Below are 16,995 nucleotides of genomic sequence, written 5' to 3'. Positions count from 1 at the left end.
ACGGATCTGATTACTACAAAATACTTCTTTAAAATCGCTCAATTTCAATCCAGTCCAGTATGCCTCGCATACATTTTTACCTTGAGATTTCTCCCTGTATTATTCAGTTACACTGCAAACTCCCCGATTGTTGCAACCCATCCCAACAACTCGAAGTATACAGATTACAGAATGAATACAACCGTTTATGACAGGTGTTGATGAACACGAACTGTTGCACGGGCTATATAATAAACGATCTGATTGGTCGGTTCAAAACTTGAGTGACATCTATCTTGTTTTATGAGAAAATGTGTAGTTGAGGATAGGCTGCTAGACGTTGGTCGATAGCCAATGAGAGGCCGAATTACTCTAAGGTACGCCAAGCGGGAAGTTGGAAAATAAACTTGCGATTTAGACGGAAGTTTGAGCGATGCAGCTTTGTTTTCATTTGACTTTTGAGCTATGTCTACGTTAATAGGCCTGTAATAAACGCACGTATAAAGTTAATAAACTACATTGCTAGTTGTGAATATCTATGGGTAAGTGTATTTCTTTTCATCTATGTTGTGAATCGACTAGTCTGTCGAAGTTAGCTAGCTAACGTTAGCTAGTTAGATTTGCGAAGTCTGGCTCAATAGTAAGCTAGCTAGCTAACAATGTGTTGGGATGTTTGCTAGCCACACGTCCTAAGTTCTCTAACTAGCTAGCTGAGAGAATAAATGTTATTGCTAAATTTGCTAGCAAGTGTGACTACACATACTGTACATATATTGAGTGACCATTATGAGCTCTAGGGGGCCTTATACACATTCAAACTTGTTAGCTGGCTACCTAGTTCCCGTGAACGATTTGACTAGAGATAACGTTAGGTTACGTTAGCTAGACAGCTAAGTAGTAGTTGGGGTTACTAGCTGTACTGCTGGCTAGATTTTCTGCTTGTTAACATAGCTTTAAAGATGACCAGTGTTCGGGCTTTGAAAGGTTTTTATTCCTCCCTCATGCTGTTTGTTTCTGGTTTGAAACTGAAACTAGGCTAGTTATATAACTGACGTTACCTGGTTTGCTGTAACTTAGTATTGCATAACATTTTTCTGAGTGCTGTGATTAATCACTTGAAAATAATAATAGTATGTATCACAGTCTGTGTATGTCGATGCATTGTATATTGTACAATGTGCAGTTTGCAGTATATTGTACTTTACGTGCAGTTTGCTAATAGGGAACTTTAATTAATAGACTTTTAGATATCTTAAACTAGATCCTGTTGTTGTTATTAATTACTTAACACTATGCTCCAGAACTTTTAATTATATATTTTGACTTTATGACCTGTATACATTACATTACTGTCATGTAGCAGGCGCTGTTATCCAGAGCGACTTACACATTGCATATAATAAAGCAATATGAAAAACTATACAAACAGGACACCGCTAACCACATGTGCTGGCTGTTGTTTCTTTCCTTTTACAGCCAACGCACCTGAGTCAAACACTGGATTTAGCATCACGGAGGTGGAGCACCCCAGAGGAGATTAGCACAGTTCACACACCAGCATTGTGGGAGAGCTGAACGGATGGAGGAGGTGTACACCCTCGAGCGGGAGGTCGGACGGGGCAGCTACGGGGTGGTGTTTGAGGGCCGCGTGGCGGAGAACGGGCCGTGGGGCGCCCAGGGCGAGAGGGTGGCCATCAAACGTCTCCCCTGCAGCAGCCCCGAGTGCATCGAACTCTACCTGCAGGAGCTGTGGGCCATGAGAGCCACGGCCAAGAGCCACCCCAACGTCATCGCCCTCCACTGCTGCCTTCTGCAGACGGGGCCCAAGACCCTCCAGCCCCTGCGAGCGGGGAAGCTCCCTCTGGAGCTGGTGGAGAGCGCCCTCAAGGGGAGCGTGGCGTCTGCGGCCGAGGCCCAAAAGAAGGGGTCCGGCGTGGGATCCTCCAGGTCCCGGAAGAGGCCGGCGCGCGCCGAGCCCGTCCCCAGGCGCTGCACGGCGCTCTGGCTGGTTATGGAGTACTGCGACGGCGGCGACCTGAACCGGTACCTGCTGTCCAGGCCGCCGGACACGCGGCGGAACTACAGCGTCATCCAGCAGCTGAGCGGCGCCGTGGCCTTCCTGCACAGCCTGCGCATCGTGCACCGCGACCTCAAGCCCGACAACGTGTTGGTGCGCCTCACCCCTTCTGGACCACTCATCAAGGTACGCGGGGTCGTCGTGAAGCTATGGAGAAACGCGGGTGCTGTGGGATTTCAGCCCTGGAGGATGAACAAGAAATTTTAAGGCATTACAAATTTACAATGTAAAGAAAACAACAATGGAAAAGTTATGGTCTTAGTTACATTACATTATTGTCATTTAGCAGACACACTTATCCAGAGCGACTTATATAGCTTGCAGCTTTACTGAGGCAATTCTGGGTTAAGTACCTTGCCCAAAGGTACAGCAGCAGTGCCTGAATGAGGAATTGAACCTGCAGCCTTTCAGTTACAAGCCCGCTGTGCCCCACCGCCTCTCTCCTCAGTGCCTGGAAGCTGACTTAGGAAGCCAGAGGAAGAATGGATCTCTAAATTTAAAAAAAACTATATTAGTGAGTGTATGGGTGTTATGGCGTAACGTGATCTTTGGCATAGTTTTTTGTTATTAACCCTTTTCATGCCTTTTCTTGTTTGCCGGTGTTCATTGTGGAGGCCTGGTAAATCTAAGCAAATATTTTAAGCATGTTTTTAAAAGTTCTTCCTGACACTGTTTCACCCCCATAAAAATGGAGCATTAATCACACTTAATCAGTTTTGGGAAATTATTCATTAAGCGCCTGGCAACGTGGGGGTAAAGCGTGATGGTGCTGTCTAAACCCCCGTCTCATGTCAGGCAGCATCTCCCCTTTGATGTGACAGTGAATTAAGTGCTGCCCGTGGGCAACGAGGAAGGGTGATTCCCATCAAGCACGCGCACGCCCACACAAAATTAAGTTTTCTCATGAGGGAGCTCTTCAGTTAGGGAAACTCCATGTTCACAATGAGGATCACAGCTTAACTATTAAGACAGGCTTCTGCCTCCCTTTTTAGTCATAATGTACAAAAATGAATAACTATATGGAAAAATCTGCAAACAACACAGAATGTAAAACTATATGAAGGCACTTTTAAAAATATGCACGATATTATAGTATAGTAAAGGCAACATCAATGTAAGGGGCTAGATTTAGCAAATGTCTGTCTTGTCTAACAGATTCAGTAAAAGCCAAAACATTTGAGTCCATTAGGGTATTTTTAGATGCGTATCTGCCAGTTAAATGTTCAAATGCTTTAATTTCCCAGCATTAATTTTGAACATTATATTTCGCAGTATTTTAGCTCGCACAGGTCCATGTTCATGTTGCTGCGTCAGCCTGTGGATGCCTGGCCAACTCATTTCTGTGCTTTTGTTTGTATGTGTCAGTGCTTTGAAAGGAAATGTGTTTCCTTGGGCATCCCTGGCAATTGTTGCATAAATGAGTGATTTTAGGTTACGTTAGCCTTTCCAAAGGCCAGTTAATTGTATAGAGAGAAGTGGATTGAGCGGCCCAGGCATCCAGCAGCACACACACTCAGCTCAGCATCCAAAACCTGTAGTGTGAAGGAACCCTTGATCATCAACAGTCTTGACATTCAACATGTTAGTCACCGCATCACCTGTGCCCAGCCAACCTTTCTGACTACTGAGGTGGCACTCGAGCATCACTCTTCAGTGTATCACTGTTAGTCATGTGTGATCAGTTAATCACATTTAATCATTATCCATAGCAGTGTTTGCATTAGTGCTGTTTAGTGTTAAGGAGCAGTGCTTGTAACCCACTTAAGCTCAGAAGTCTCTAGATACTGTCTGAAGCATACCTTCCTGTAATAAAACCAGTTTGTTTTGCCATGTTTGTTCATGTCAGTATTGGCTTTAGTATCCAGGCCGAACGTGCATTTGTCTTATTCAAGCAACGTAACAGGAGCTCTTATGGTGTCGGGAAATATTTTATAATAATGCCTTAGAGCAGAGATGAATAACCCCTGCCAACATAACCACCCTTACCCCTAGCGGAACGAAGCTAATTTGCTCTGCCGCTGTGGACTCCTGGTCATTGCCAGCTGATGACACAGCTGGGATCGAACCCAGGCAGTAGAGCGCAGTTTGCACTCAGGGCAAGCACCATAACCACTGAGCTTCTCGGTAGCGTATAATCCAGTAAGTCTTTTAACATAAACTTAGACCCTGGCATTAATGCCATTGAGAAAGACTAATAAAACTCATCTGGATACACAACTAAGTCTTGGAATATGTTAAGAAGTACTGGATTCATAATGTCCCAAACTATCTCTTGTACAATAGGAGCACTTAACCTAACTAGATCAGCATTAGAATCTTGGAGCAGATCAATCATATATGAAAAAGAGTTAGCTTCCGCATTTCAATGAGCTGAGGTTCCTGTGTGATTGACCCCTTTGGAGTTTAATCACTGTTTGCGCTTTTTTAAACTGATAGAATTACTGGCTTGTGAAATGCATGCTGGGTTTTTTGTCCAGTGGAAAAATAATCTCTCAGTCTCGGCACAGTCAGGATCCAATTTGGCTCTTGTTACCAAACGTATCCAGTTACCCTCGGACGGATTTTTTTTGTGGAGCTTTTCCAAATGGCACACCTGAGCCTGCAGTATGAGTCTGGCATATGTGTATCTTTTCATTTTTGGGCGCAGTATAAGATCGCAAATGGCCACGGATGGTGGCTTTAACAGTTTCCCAGCTGATGACTCTTGAGAGCCTAATTCTCATGCATGACTCGAGTAATCATTTTGCGAACATTACTCCCGACCCAAAAGGAAATACGCCGCAGCCCTCCAGGTTGTGGTTTTAGGTTTCATTTTTCCCCCAAGGTGATTTCCAAAAGGGCATGTTCTGGTGTGCTTATGGAGTTAATGACACGGTTCGAGAGCAAACGAGGAGAATTATGGGAATGAGAAAATAATCTGACCTAATAGCAATGATGAATTGATTGTCACGCCACAGTGAGCAGATATTCAGTGAAATATAGTTTAGGGAAATGTCTGTCTATTAACTTTTTATCCCATCAGAAAGAGTATGATATTATACTCCACCCCGATATCAGCTCCCCAGGAAAATCTTAGCTCCTACCCCTACACATTTGAATATAGTGAACTGGGAAAATGCCCCACCAAAAAAGTGGCCTTCCATGATGGGTTGATGCAATTTTTCCATCAGGTTTTTTTTCTGAATAATTAGCTAGAGCAAAGAACAAGCTGTTGTTTGATATGCAAACAATGTTCATATTTCAAAGAAAAGAGGACCGTATCTCTGTGAAAATACTGATATACTGTATTTTTGAGGTGGCATTTCGGTCATAGTAAGTCTGGGCAAATGTAATCAAAATTAAGTCTTATGAACATAATGATGTAGCCTATATTGCATATGACCTAAGTACTTACTAGCTACATCATAGGCGTTTGAATAAACCTGCCTTCAGGGCGTATTAATAAGCTTGGAGTGTCTGTGATAGGGACTAGCTAACTGAGGTAGGAGATGGATGAGCGCAGTGGCACAATCACTAGCATGGAAACATACCTAGCAACCAGACAAGCCGGTGTTTCAGTTACATCAATGCAATTACATACATATCTGTAATGAATCAATAGACTGCAGTGTGGGGTAATAGTAACTGCTCTTGTAACCCAGAGTTTGCAGGTTTAGGGCCTGGGTGAGGCACCGACATTTGGGTAAAGTACTGAGTTTAACCTGTTAATGTTTTGCTGATCCAGCTAAATGGATAAGGTGTTTCTGCAAGGATATCCAAAGTTTGACCTTTTAACTCTGTGCTAAAGTCCAAAGTGCAAACGACTGGTTGTCTATCTGTCCTACATGCATTCACTAAGAAAGTGATAAACTTAGAGAATCAATGTGTGTAGATTTGTAAGAGATTAATTTTCTGAGAAAAGTGGACTGTGATTCAGCAATACCAGCATTACTTGTATTTTTCTTGTTTTTATTTTTTATTGGGTGTTTTAAGCCCTAAACACTTTGTTACTAACTTCAAATCAGACAGTTGAGGCTTTGTCAAGTATACACACAGCTGAAATCTAGCAAAACAAGTCTTCGCAGCTTCAAATAAATTACAATGTAGGGATGTTCTAATTGCTCATTTGATGATAAGGTCTAAAACGTTTTATGAATTTGAGTACCACTATTCAATATAAATTAAGCATGGTCAATGAACATGCATATCTCAGAAAGAATGTTCAAAGTCATATACATCAGTCAGAGCTGTACCAGCACAAGACCATTGACTGCTAGTAAAGCAGATGATCTACAAAGAAAATATTGTCATATGCTCAGTGACTATGAGACAGATGACTGCATGGTGGAAAGATTCTCTCCCTTCAAATTATAGTTAAATAGTTTTTTTTGGCTGTGCTTCTTACCTAACGGTGGATTAAGGTGCCAGTCTTTGCTACTGTACCATTGGCTGCATTGACTCGGTTTTATTTCCTCATTCCACAGTGAACAACAGAAATTGCAGACAGAACAATAGAGTGAGACAAAAAGCATCTGTAATTGTTTCTGTATATCATCACTAAAAGCTACAGATAACTAAATTGAAAGTGTTACATTTAGTTCCTAAAATCAATGTACTGTCCAGTCTGGTTCAAAGTTGAGAGATTCATGATGCTAATTCTGTGCGGCAAAGAGTCCAGGTGCAACGAATGGCACAGCAGGGTCATGAATCAAGTGGCTAAAAAGCTTTGCAGATGGCCGAGGCCCCTGTAAATGAGCAGGCAGCAATTGGGCACGATCCACTCGAAACATTTCGCTGTGCGTCGGGAAGGTAACGGCGGCAACAAATTGTGCTCGCGATGCAATTTCACAGAGCATTGATCCCTCTTCCTGACTTCATTTAACATTACCTTTCAAGCAGCTTAGATGGCTTTTGTGCAAGGCAAACTGCAGTCAGAGGAAGGCAAAAGAAAATGCTGAATTTTCTTTTTGACCTTTTTTTTCTGCTCACCCAAGATGAGGACAGAGTCAAACATAAAACAGCCCCTTAATGACCAGCTTCAAAACAAAGGTTTGATGTGAGCTTTCTCGGTTGTACCCAAAACCAGGTTTAGAATTTACATTTAAAGTGCGTTGCATTTCCAGCTAACACTATATCAGGGCTACTAAAACCTGGTTCTGTAAGATAGCAGTCAAGCTGGAAGCCAGTGTCAACCTCAGGCCTGAGGGTAACGATTTAAATCAGTTCAGCTGGTTAATTAGTTGTCCATCAAGGTGGGTGAAATGGTTAATTAGGCCTTACATGGATGGAACAAAAACTTGTAGTAGACACTGGCACCATCAAGGGCAAGGATTGAGTAGCGAACGAGAATGTTTTTCTGAATGCGCACAACTAGTTGTATGTTTATGATTGTAAAAAAAAAAAAAAATCCCATCCTACACCTGAATTCCCAGTTATACGGTCAACAAAAGATCCCTTAGTCATGTCCTTCTGTGCGGCAGGTTGCAGACTTTGGGCTCAGTAAGGTGACGGAGGGCTCGGCCGAGGGGGACCTGACCCGGCAGCATTTCTCCTCCACCTGCGGCTCGGACTTCTACATGGCCCCCGAGGTGTGGGGCGGCCGGAGCTACACGGCGCAGGCCGACATCTTCTCCCTGGGCGTGCTCTTCTGGGCCGCCCTGGAGAGGATCACCTTCCTGGAGGACGGCTCCAACCAGGAGCAGCTAGGTGAGCGCGCTGTCATCCGAGAGGGGAACAGGGGGATTTCGGATACAGCGGAGGGGCATTCGGGCTGCAGGAGGGAGCCGTGGCAGGTAGTATGAGACCGCTGGTGTTGCGTGAGATCAGCTGTCCTTGATCCTGCTGATTCTCTGTGCCCTGTTATTTTATTTTCCCCACCACACATGCTTTCAGAGTGTTAGTGTTATGAGGAACATGGAAGCTCAGTTGCGTTTTTCATATTAGTGCCTCAATGGCGGTATTTAGTGATAGACTGAAGACAAAAAAAATCAACAGCTAAGCTCATTCTGTACATCCCCAAGGTGTCTGTGATCTGATTGTTTCTTCCTGCTTTAATTTCAAGTCTTCTGTTAGCAACACTGGTCTGTACCCACAGATTACCTTTTGGGACTTTTCCACACTTATTTAAGGTGATGTTAGTCTTAATGGGGGGGACATGGCGTAAGGTTTTATCAAATTCGAATGCAAACTGCAGTTGAGGCCCCATTTCCGCGGAGCAGTCGCTGTGCAGTGCAGCCATGCGGAGAGCAGCAGAATCCGCAGGCCGAGCCCACCAGCAGTAAAAATGATTAAATAATTACACTGCAGCAGATCGTCTGCCCCGAGAGCTGCCGGGGAGATGAAAAGGTCAGCTGTTTGGACCTTCATACATATATATATATATATATACACACACACACACACACACACACAGCAATTTGTATTCTCGCTGGATTTTTCCTCTTTTTCATTAAGTTCATGTAGTGCCCTCTCTGTGATTTTTCAAGTGAGTTTGTCTTACTTGCGTCTCTGTGTGCACGTCCTACCTTCCTTTTGTACCCTGTTTAAGTGTGTGTGCCTGTGTGTGTGCCTGTGTGTGTGCCTGTGTGTGTGCCTGTGTGTGTGCCTGTGTGTGTGTGTGTGTGTGTGCGTGTGTGTGTGTGCGTGTGTGTGTGTGTGTGTGTGTGTGTGTGCCTGTGTGTGTGTGCGTGTGTGTGTGTGTGAGACCTGCCTCTGAGCGGCGCCTCTGCTTCGCACCCATGCAGGAGCGTATGTGTGCCGGGGCCGCTGGCTGGTGCCCCTCGGGGAGGCCCTGTGCGAGAACCCTGACCTGCAGCTGTCCATCCCCATGAGGGCCCGACGAGCCCCTCCCCTGCCGGCCCCGCCCTCCCCGGAGCTCTGCGCCCTGCTATTGGACATGCTGGCCTCAGACCCTGCCGCGCGACCAACGGCGCACCAGCTGGAGGACAGGGTGCGGCACATCACACACCCGCAGTAACGTCATGGCGGAGCTCGGAGGCTTCCCAGCAGCCTTTGCTCCTCCTCACATGTGTTTAGGACAAACGGACAGCACTTAAAGGCATCACAACTGAGTTTTGTCAATCCTTCTCTGCCCTGTTGGAGACTACTCTTTTTTTTTTGTTACAATGAGCTTCTTGAGTAAACGTGGCTTTGAAACGTGAATGTGATATTGTTATGCTTTATTCAAAACAAAAAGTAGCTAATATAATTAAATCAGCAACTACACTGAACTGCTTCTGCAGTACTGTTTCCTGTTTTGTGTCTCTGTATCTGTAGCTGTTGTCTTTGCTCTCCATATTTATGTAAAACACAGAGGTAATAAATACAACTTCAAAGAATATCATAGACTATGGCACATTCTTGGCAGTACACTCATCATACATGAACAGTAATATGCCTCGTTCAAATGAGATCTAAGACTTCAGCCTCATTTACTAACTACACAGGATGTCTTACAAGCCCAACCTCAAGGGTGTGTTACTTTTGAACATTTAATTAAAAATAAATACACTGACAGTGAACCAGGTTCAGCTTGACATCTTTATATTATGTGAAGTTCGAAACTGAAGTACACACGCCAAAGTCAGGTGTGAGCTTGGACATTTTCACTTTCTTCAGTCTGTGGATGTTCATTGGACATTGCTTAGCTTAAAAGAAGTGCCTGTTTTCAGAAGGACTGTTCAAACTTAGAAAGGATGATGCAAGCTAGCTTGGCACTACATGAACATTTACAGTGAACAGGTACACATTTTGTGTTGACCATGCTGGCCATGGAGGATAACAAGTGGGGCATCATACGCATGGATTACACTTGTGTTCATGTCATTGTGCACAAGATTTTCTTCCACTGTTTGCCCCAAATCGTCCTATCTTTTCCACACAGTGTAGTTTTCAGGCTTCTTACAGCTGGATTTGGAAAGGTTGTTTATTGTAGAGAGCCAGTGGGTGAAGATGTTCTTCTGCTACTTCCTGATAGACTGAGCGTGACAAATGTCACATTGAGCTGAAACTTCACAGCAGGCCAAAAACCAAATTCGTGAGACAGTAAAACAGATTGCACCAACCTGTCTACTTTTGACAAGTGTCATCACTTGGGAAGTTTTATCCCTACTTTGGAAGTCACTCTGGATAAGAGCATTTGTTAAATGGCAAAATGTAAATGTAAAGCCACTTTGTGACACCATAGCAGTGGTCGTTTTGGTGGTCCTAAAGGGCACCATGTATATCTCTCATCTCTCCCTATAGCTATATACTATATAACATTCTCCTGAGACAGTCATGCTCTTTAGAAAGTGATACTCCACTGATCGGTTACATAAAATTAATACAGATAAATTAATTACACAATAAAAAGAACTCCTGCCACTAATCAAACCAGACACCAGTTAGCGAGCCCTTCCTTCACATCATCTTTTATTATTGTGTTGTAACCCCTGTAGCCTCCACCTGTGAGCCAGCAACGGTGGCGTGCTTTGGTCACACAGCAGAACTGGATGGAGAGGAGCTTGGGGCTCATTGCACAAAGCAGGCAAACTGGAATTGCTTTCAAAATCAGATTTGCGCTGCGCACGTCCGATTGAAAACGGCGGGACAGTCAGAGTGGTTTGTCACCGATGGTTGGGCGATAGAAGCACTTCAACGATAGAGTGATTTGCAGCCTGATTTATCTGCGGGGTTCAAGGGGACTGGATATGTGCTTTCATTCGGCATCTCCAATTTGCCTGGCCGGTAAACACCTCAGCCCTCAAGTCTAATTTGAGTCGGGACTCAAGGAAGGTGAGTTTTATCCTAGACGTGATTTGGGTTCACCTTTTTCCCCTCAACCTGCTTCCGTCTTGCTGAGTTTTATAGGCACGCACACCTGTACACACCAAACTTACCTTTGCGGTTTTCGTTTATAAGTGCGGTTCCAACATGGCAAGTTTAGAACTTTGTCTGATAACTTTGCCAGCTTACACCCATCTGCAGGTTTGGCTCCAGCATTTGGGTCAACAAAACCCTTTTTCCATTGCATGCTGATATCATCATCCACAAATGTTCTATTGGATTTTTATTGTGCCTTTGATGTTATAATTGTATAATTTCAGTAGAGATTTGTGTGCCAGCTGTGGCACAGAAACAGGAAATTCAACCTGGTTACACTGATAGGGATCTGTTTTTAACGGACCGTTCTTTTTCCCTTGAGGCAATGTGTAAATTTCAACCAATCAGATTGAAGGGTGTGAGGCCAACCGATAGACCATGTCCAATAACATGGAGGAGGGGAACAAATCAGTTTCCTGTGAGGCTGGGATGATTCTGAGTAGTGTTCTCTGCATCTGACAATTTTGCTCCTCTGGTTCACCCCTACCATAAATAACATAAACACAAAATGTACAACTAACTTCTGAATTTGAAATGCATATATCTATCAGTGCCATCTTTGTGGCCCTATTTTAATCCTGACTTAGAGTGTTTCCCCTAGTACCGAGGCTTCCAGTAACACCAGTAACAAATAAGTTATGTTAAATAAATTCCAGTATTCTTACATAACATTAAGTAAAACATAACCGTAACTCTTCAAAATATATCAAACCGTATAAATTGACAAGAAGAAATCAGTTTCATGTCTCATATCATGTTCCTAATTTCCTCCATAATTTCAGACAATTTAAGAAAAATCACATTTTAGAATGGTAAGCAACTGAATAGCAGTTTCACAGCCAACCACACAACACATGCAGCTTGAACATCGATTGCAGGGGGCGCTGGTGAGCTCACAGGAGCAGGAAAAGGAGAACCAGTGTGTTTCTCAGTACATTAATTTTTTTATCATCATTTACAGTCACCAGATGTACTATATGATCCACTAGTGAAAGTCTTTGTCCAAATCCAGCTAGGGTGCACAGATCATGTAAAATTCAGTGATTCTATCTTCAGAAATGTACCGCGTTCATGTAGGCCTACATCTCATCTTTATTTGGTAATGCTTTATATTACCTATATTTTTATAACACAAGCTTTGTAATAGTAAGCCTTATTTGTTGTGTGGCTGCTACACACTACACTTAAATCATTCGACGTCAACCAGTCATTACTTACAATAGGATCTCTCATTTGTACTGTCAAGTGTGTATTAACATGAAAGGAACACATAAAGTTGCTGTTATGTCATTCTCATGAATGTACTATGTAGCTACTTTAGGGATGCAGTTGCTTTAAAGTGTTACCCTCTATTTTTCCATGTCCTTCACCGTTTACCCACAGAGAAGAAAGCATCCTGGAAGAAAAGAAAAGGGGCTAAGGCCCTACAAGGGCCTGCGCTTAGCAGGGTTAGCCTGATTGCGTATGCAGAAAGGGTCAATGACTGTGTATTTTAAACACAGTGTGCTTTTCCTAAGATATCCTAAGGAGGGCCACCTGGCCAGCAGCTACACCATGGAAACAGTCCTGTCGATACCGGAAGGATCTCCAAACCATTAGTTCAAGAGGTCAAGCTCTACGCCAGAGTGGTATCAACATGGCAGAAAATACACAGCGCAGTACTCTGTACTCTGACAGAAAGATACATTAACTTAATGGACAGCAGCTCACTGTATTGAAAGAAAATGGGGCGGGGGGGGTAAGAGGAGGGGGTCAGGGATGAGCAAAGACGGATGGGAAACAAACTGAGAAATAGGGGGCAGGCACAGTAACCTTCTGGCTTCCCCTTTGGAATGAGATGACACACTTGAGTGCCTTTTAAATGAATCACATCTGTGACATTTCCTCCTCGGAGAGACCTTGCCCTTTTCTCCATGCTCTGCCACCTTACAATTGAAAGGCCCACCACCTCCATCTATGCTCTTTCTCAGACGTCATCTCTGTCAGCGCACTGGCGACGGTTCGGACAGAGTGTCCTATCTGACATACTCTGAAGAGGGATAAAACAATATTGTTGTTTTTAAACTTAATATTCACAACTTTCTTCAAAGAAATTAGTAAAAAAGGCAGTTGGGTGTTAAATGTGAAATATCCAGTTTAGCCACTGATGTTGTCAATGCATTTGTGCATGCCACAATTTTACATAACTTGTTTATCTCACTTTATAACTTCCCTGTCACACCTGACTGAGAGGACAGCAACTGCATCCTAGATAAAAGTGAGCGGTGTATCATCATCACTCATATACTCAAGAAATAAGATTTGCAGCGTTTTGATAATTCCATGCACCTATACTGTGTGCCAACTCCGGTATTTATAAATCTCTAAACAAATTGGCCCCTCTTCCCCAGAAGGAATTTTCTCCAGTTCCGATCAGATAAAGCTGCCAGCTATTTTACTGTGGCAGCTGTAAGATGTGACTGTCTCATAACTGTGCCGAGTTTCCACAGCCTGCTCTCTTGGCAAAAGTCACTGTGTTACATTACCTTTGCTTAAAAGATGCTCTCATCCAGAGCAACTTAAGCAGCGTGAAGTTTTTACAGTATCCATTTGTACAGACAGATGTGTACTGAGGCAAATTCAGGGACAAGTGAGGGTTTACCAGCGGTGGCCCACCTGAGAATTGAACCCACAGCTTGGTTATGAGTGTTTTTTCAGTCTTGTTCTTTGTAATTCCGGGTGAGACTTTCACCTGTCCAAGGACTGGGATTGGATGTTACCGAAATACAATGGCATGTGTACTCTAGTGCAAACCGGGGAGAGTTTGGCAGGGTGATGTGTGACTAAAGACCTGTCAGAAAGACAGGTTTCACTGGGGAATGGTTACGAAATATCAAACATTTGCGTTAGTCTGTTAGTCCAGACCTACCAGAAAAGTGTAACCAACTATGATAAATACATGAGCCCCAGAATACATACCACAAACTTTGCGTATCATACCTATTTTTAAAAGTCATGCTAAAATGGAGTAAACCAAGAAAGCACTAAAATTACTGTTTGCCATCTTTTTTGGCGTGTGGACAAAAATTGGTATTCCTGTGTCATCTTTCAAAGGGGGATTTCCTCATTAAAACCCCACAATTTACAATTAAATCATTCTGACCCACTTTCTTTGCCACCCGCATGAAAAAAGGCCAAAAGCATTTGAAGATAACTGCCTATCACTCTGCACATAATGACAAAGTTTAAAATGAATCACTTTTCCCAGCAAGTACAGTATAGCCATTTAGAGCATCTCATCAAAGAGGAAATGGATTTTAGTCATGGCTTGCTCACCCCTATGCAAGCGAGAGACATTAAAATGAATCAGTCGACTGAACGAATCGTATAAATCTACATGGTATACGAGGACGAATTGAAATGACAGGAAAGCTCTATTAGTCCTGGGCGTAATTGATAATTACCTCTTGCGACCGTATAAACCACGCAGGTCTGTTACATTCCACTACCGGTGGCTGTTTCCCGGCACGGTGATACAGAACGAAGTGGCCTTCAGGACCGTGACGCACCAAAGCACGCACCGGCTGTCTGAGCCTCCCTCAGCCACAATCCAGCTCTCTGTCCAATCTCAGTTATCGGGCATTACCTGACCTCGACGATCAATGATTGGACAGAGGAGCACCCTTTCCCGCCAATATACGATCAGCGGATGTAATTTTCCAAACTGATTAATCCACCTTTCCTTTACTTTTCTTTTTCGGAACCAGTTTAAATCAGGGGGCATTACCAGAACCGTCACGTTAAAAGGAAATGAGTCATATTTTAATAATGTTATATCTGATTTAACAGCAGGAAATATACAGGAGAATTACCAGGGGAAACTTGTTAATGCCTGCAGCAGAAAGTACAGGTAAAGGGGTTTTACTTGTGGAGGCTTTTCCAGGGTTGAATATGTGTCTCTGTAAGCCACAACTTTATCCTAGCGCAGGGATCTTCAGCAATCTTTGCGTGAGGCTGCCGAGTGCGAAAGCCTGCTCGCTTCCTTTTTCCCCATGGATGAAATCAGCACTATCATCAATGATGGAATATCTCAAGTAAGACGCTCTGCGTACTGTATCATACTACTGCACTTTCCATGGCAACATGAAGAAGGGAGGGAAGGGAGGGGAGGGAAAATAATTATTTCAGACACATTCCATTCAGTGAAGACACATTACACAGACGCATTAAGCGAATAATACTTCGATGTATTAATACACACATCAATGTAATTTGGATACGTTTGGACGAGAACAGAGAATGTAATAGATTTTCCACCGCTCCACCACAACCTTTCAATGATGATAACCCATTTACCCTGCATCTAAGACAATTTTCCAACATAATTAGAACAACAGTATGAGGGACCTCTTCTTTTTGAAGAATGGCTATGTACAAATTATATGGCTAAAACAGAAACAGATTCAACTTGAAATACAACAGCTCCGCCAATGAAACGTCATAACATAGAATACAATTTCCTTGTTTTTAATCTTTTACAGCTTTTATAGAGCTTTATCCACCAGTGCATGTCTACATGCTTATATTCATGGCACATCTAAAGGCATCTGAGCTGTTAGTTTCATACCCACATGTTGGGTGGATGTACCTGGTTATAGAAGTATGTTTGTGGTCATGGGTTTTTATTCAATCTGTACGATGCAACATCTTGTTTTAAAATGCTGTGCATGAGAATACATCCAATCAATCATTTTTACCAAAAAAATCATATTGTATTTGACAGCCCTGTAACAAAGAGGTATCAATCAGAAAAGGGGATTTGGAAAGAAAACATGGTGCTGAGATTAATCTTATTTTCAAGAGTGCGCCAAATGTTACTCTAATTTTGGAAGAAATTCATCTTGAACAAGACCTGGCTCACGCACAGGAACCGGGTGAGCGCGTCAATGAAGATTTCAAAACAAAAGGAAAGAAGCAGATGTGGCTCGATGACACATCGCCCGTTGCTTTTGTCACAACAGGTTAGCACAATAAAGACACACACTAATCCACTCCACGGAATTTACGAAGGTACATCAATCGTTAGTCATCATTACACGGTGAATGAGTGCTGGGAGAGAGAGAGAGAAAAAAAGGAGATGTCTTTACACGCGCGAACGTTTCCTGTTTATTGCGAGCCATTTCTCGGGCAACAAATCGCCCGCAGCGGTGCAGTGACGAGGGCCGAGAGGAGCGGAGTTCACTGGAGCTTAGCGCCACAGCGCAGACAGCCGTCATCCGCTTGGCAGGTACAGTGGCGCTCTTTGCTGCAGCCGAGATAGAAATTTAATTGGGTATTACTGTGTCAAATGAACCAGCGAAGCCCATTAGCAAGACTGTCCGATGGGGTCTCCTGAAGAGTTACTCCGGAAGGCATGTGACACAACATGCAGCCATGGCCACAGCTGGACTGGAACATATTTTTTGTGGCTGTGATACAATTTTGAGCGTATAACCTCGCTTCCCCCGCTTTTATGGAATCAGCGGGAAGAGTTTCCGCCAAAAACCTATTTTTAAAAAATCTGGAAGCAAACTCAGAATGACCTGCAGTTAATTCTTCAGTGAATTCTCATTTTGGTTGATTAATTTTAGGCAATTAATTTGCATGGAAATTGTTGACTGTTTCAATAAACCATGTAATGTTATTAAGAGTTCCTTACAAATTGAATAGTGGGTCAGAGCCCTGATTCACGGCAATTCTCAACGATAAAAATGGTACTTAATCCAGGAAAAATCCCAAAAACAAGACTAAGTATTTGGCTATGTGTCATAAAGTTTTTCACAGAGATTGTGAGTGTCATTTCTGCATTAGAAGTGGTGACACCAGTGCGTGAGCTGGCAAACGTAGCCATCGTGTGTATTCCTGGTGTCTGTACTGCAGTGCCTTGTTTTGCCATATCTAAATGCATGGAACTCGTTATAGTGAGTGTCCAATTGTAATGTCTGATCTGAAATCAGTTCTTTGGATTACTTCTATGTGAACAGGTAAAATACCTACAGTTCTTTGCAAAAGAACTGGTGAATTTGCAGTCAAAAATATTCACTTCGGCCCAAAATGTCTCAGTACATGATTTATGACA

General features: G+C 43.1%; 1 protein-coding gene across 1 annotated transcript; it reads left to right on the top strand.

The window, feature by feature from the left end:
* The first annotated feature begins 1,558 nt into the window (after positions 1–1,558).
* Positions 1,559–9,011, top strand: si:ch211-63o20.7 (uncharacterized protein LOC566836 homolog). Its single transcript, XM_036550327.1, has 3 exons — positions 1,559–2,182; positions 7,516–7,741; positions 8,779–9,011. The coding sequence occupies exons 1-3, from the start codon at positions 1,559–1,561 to the stop codon at positions 9,009–9,011; spliced, it is 1,083 nt and encodes a 360-aa protein (XP_036406220.1).
* Positions 9,012–16,995: the final 7,984 nt, after the last annotated feature.

Source organism: Megalops cyprinoides, chromosome 17, assembly GCF_013368585.1.
Source record: "Megalops cyprinoides isolate fMegCyp1 chromosome 17, fMegCyp1.pri, whole genome shotgun sequence".
NCBI classification, from domain to species: domain Eukaryota; kingdom Metazoa; phylum Chordata; class Actinopteri; order Elopiformes; family Megalopidae; genus Megalops; species Megalops cyprinoides.
Note: the sequence above shows the minus strand (reverse complement) of the source record. Positions and strands in the feature narration are given on the sequence as shown.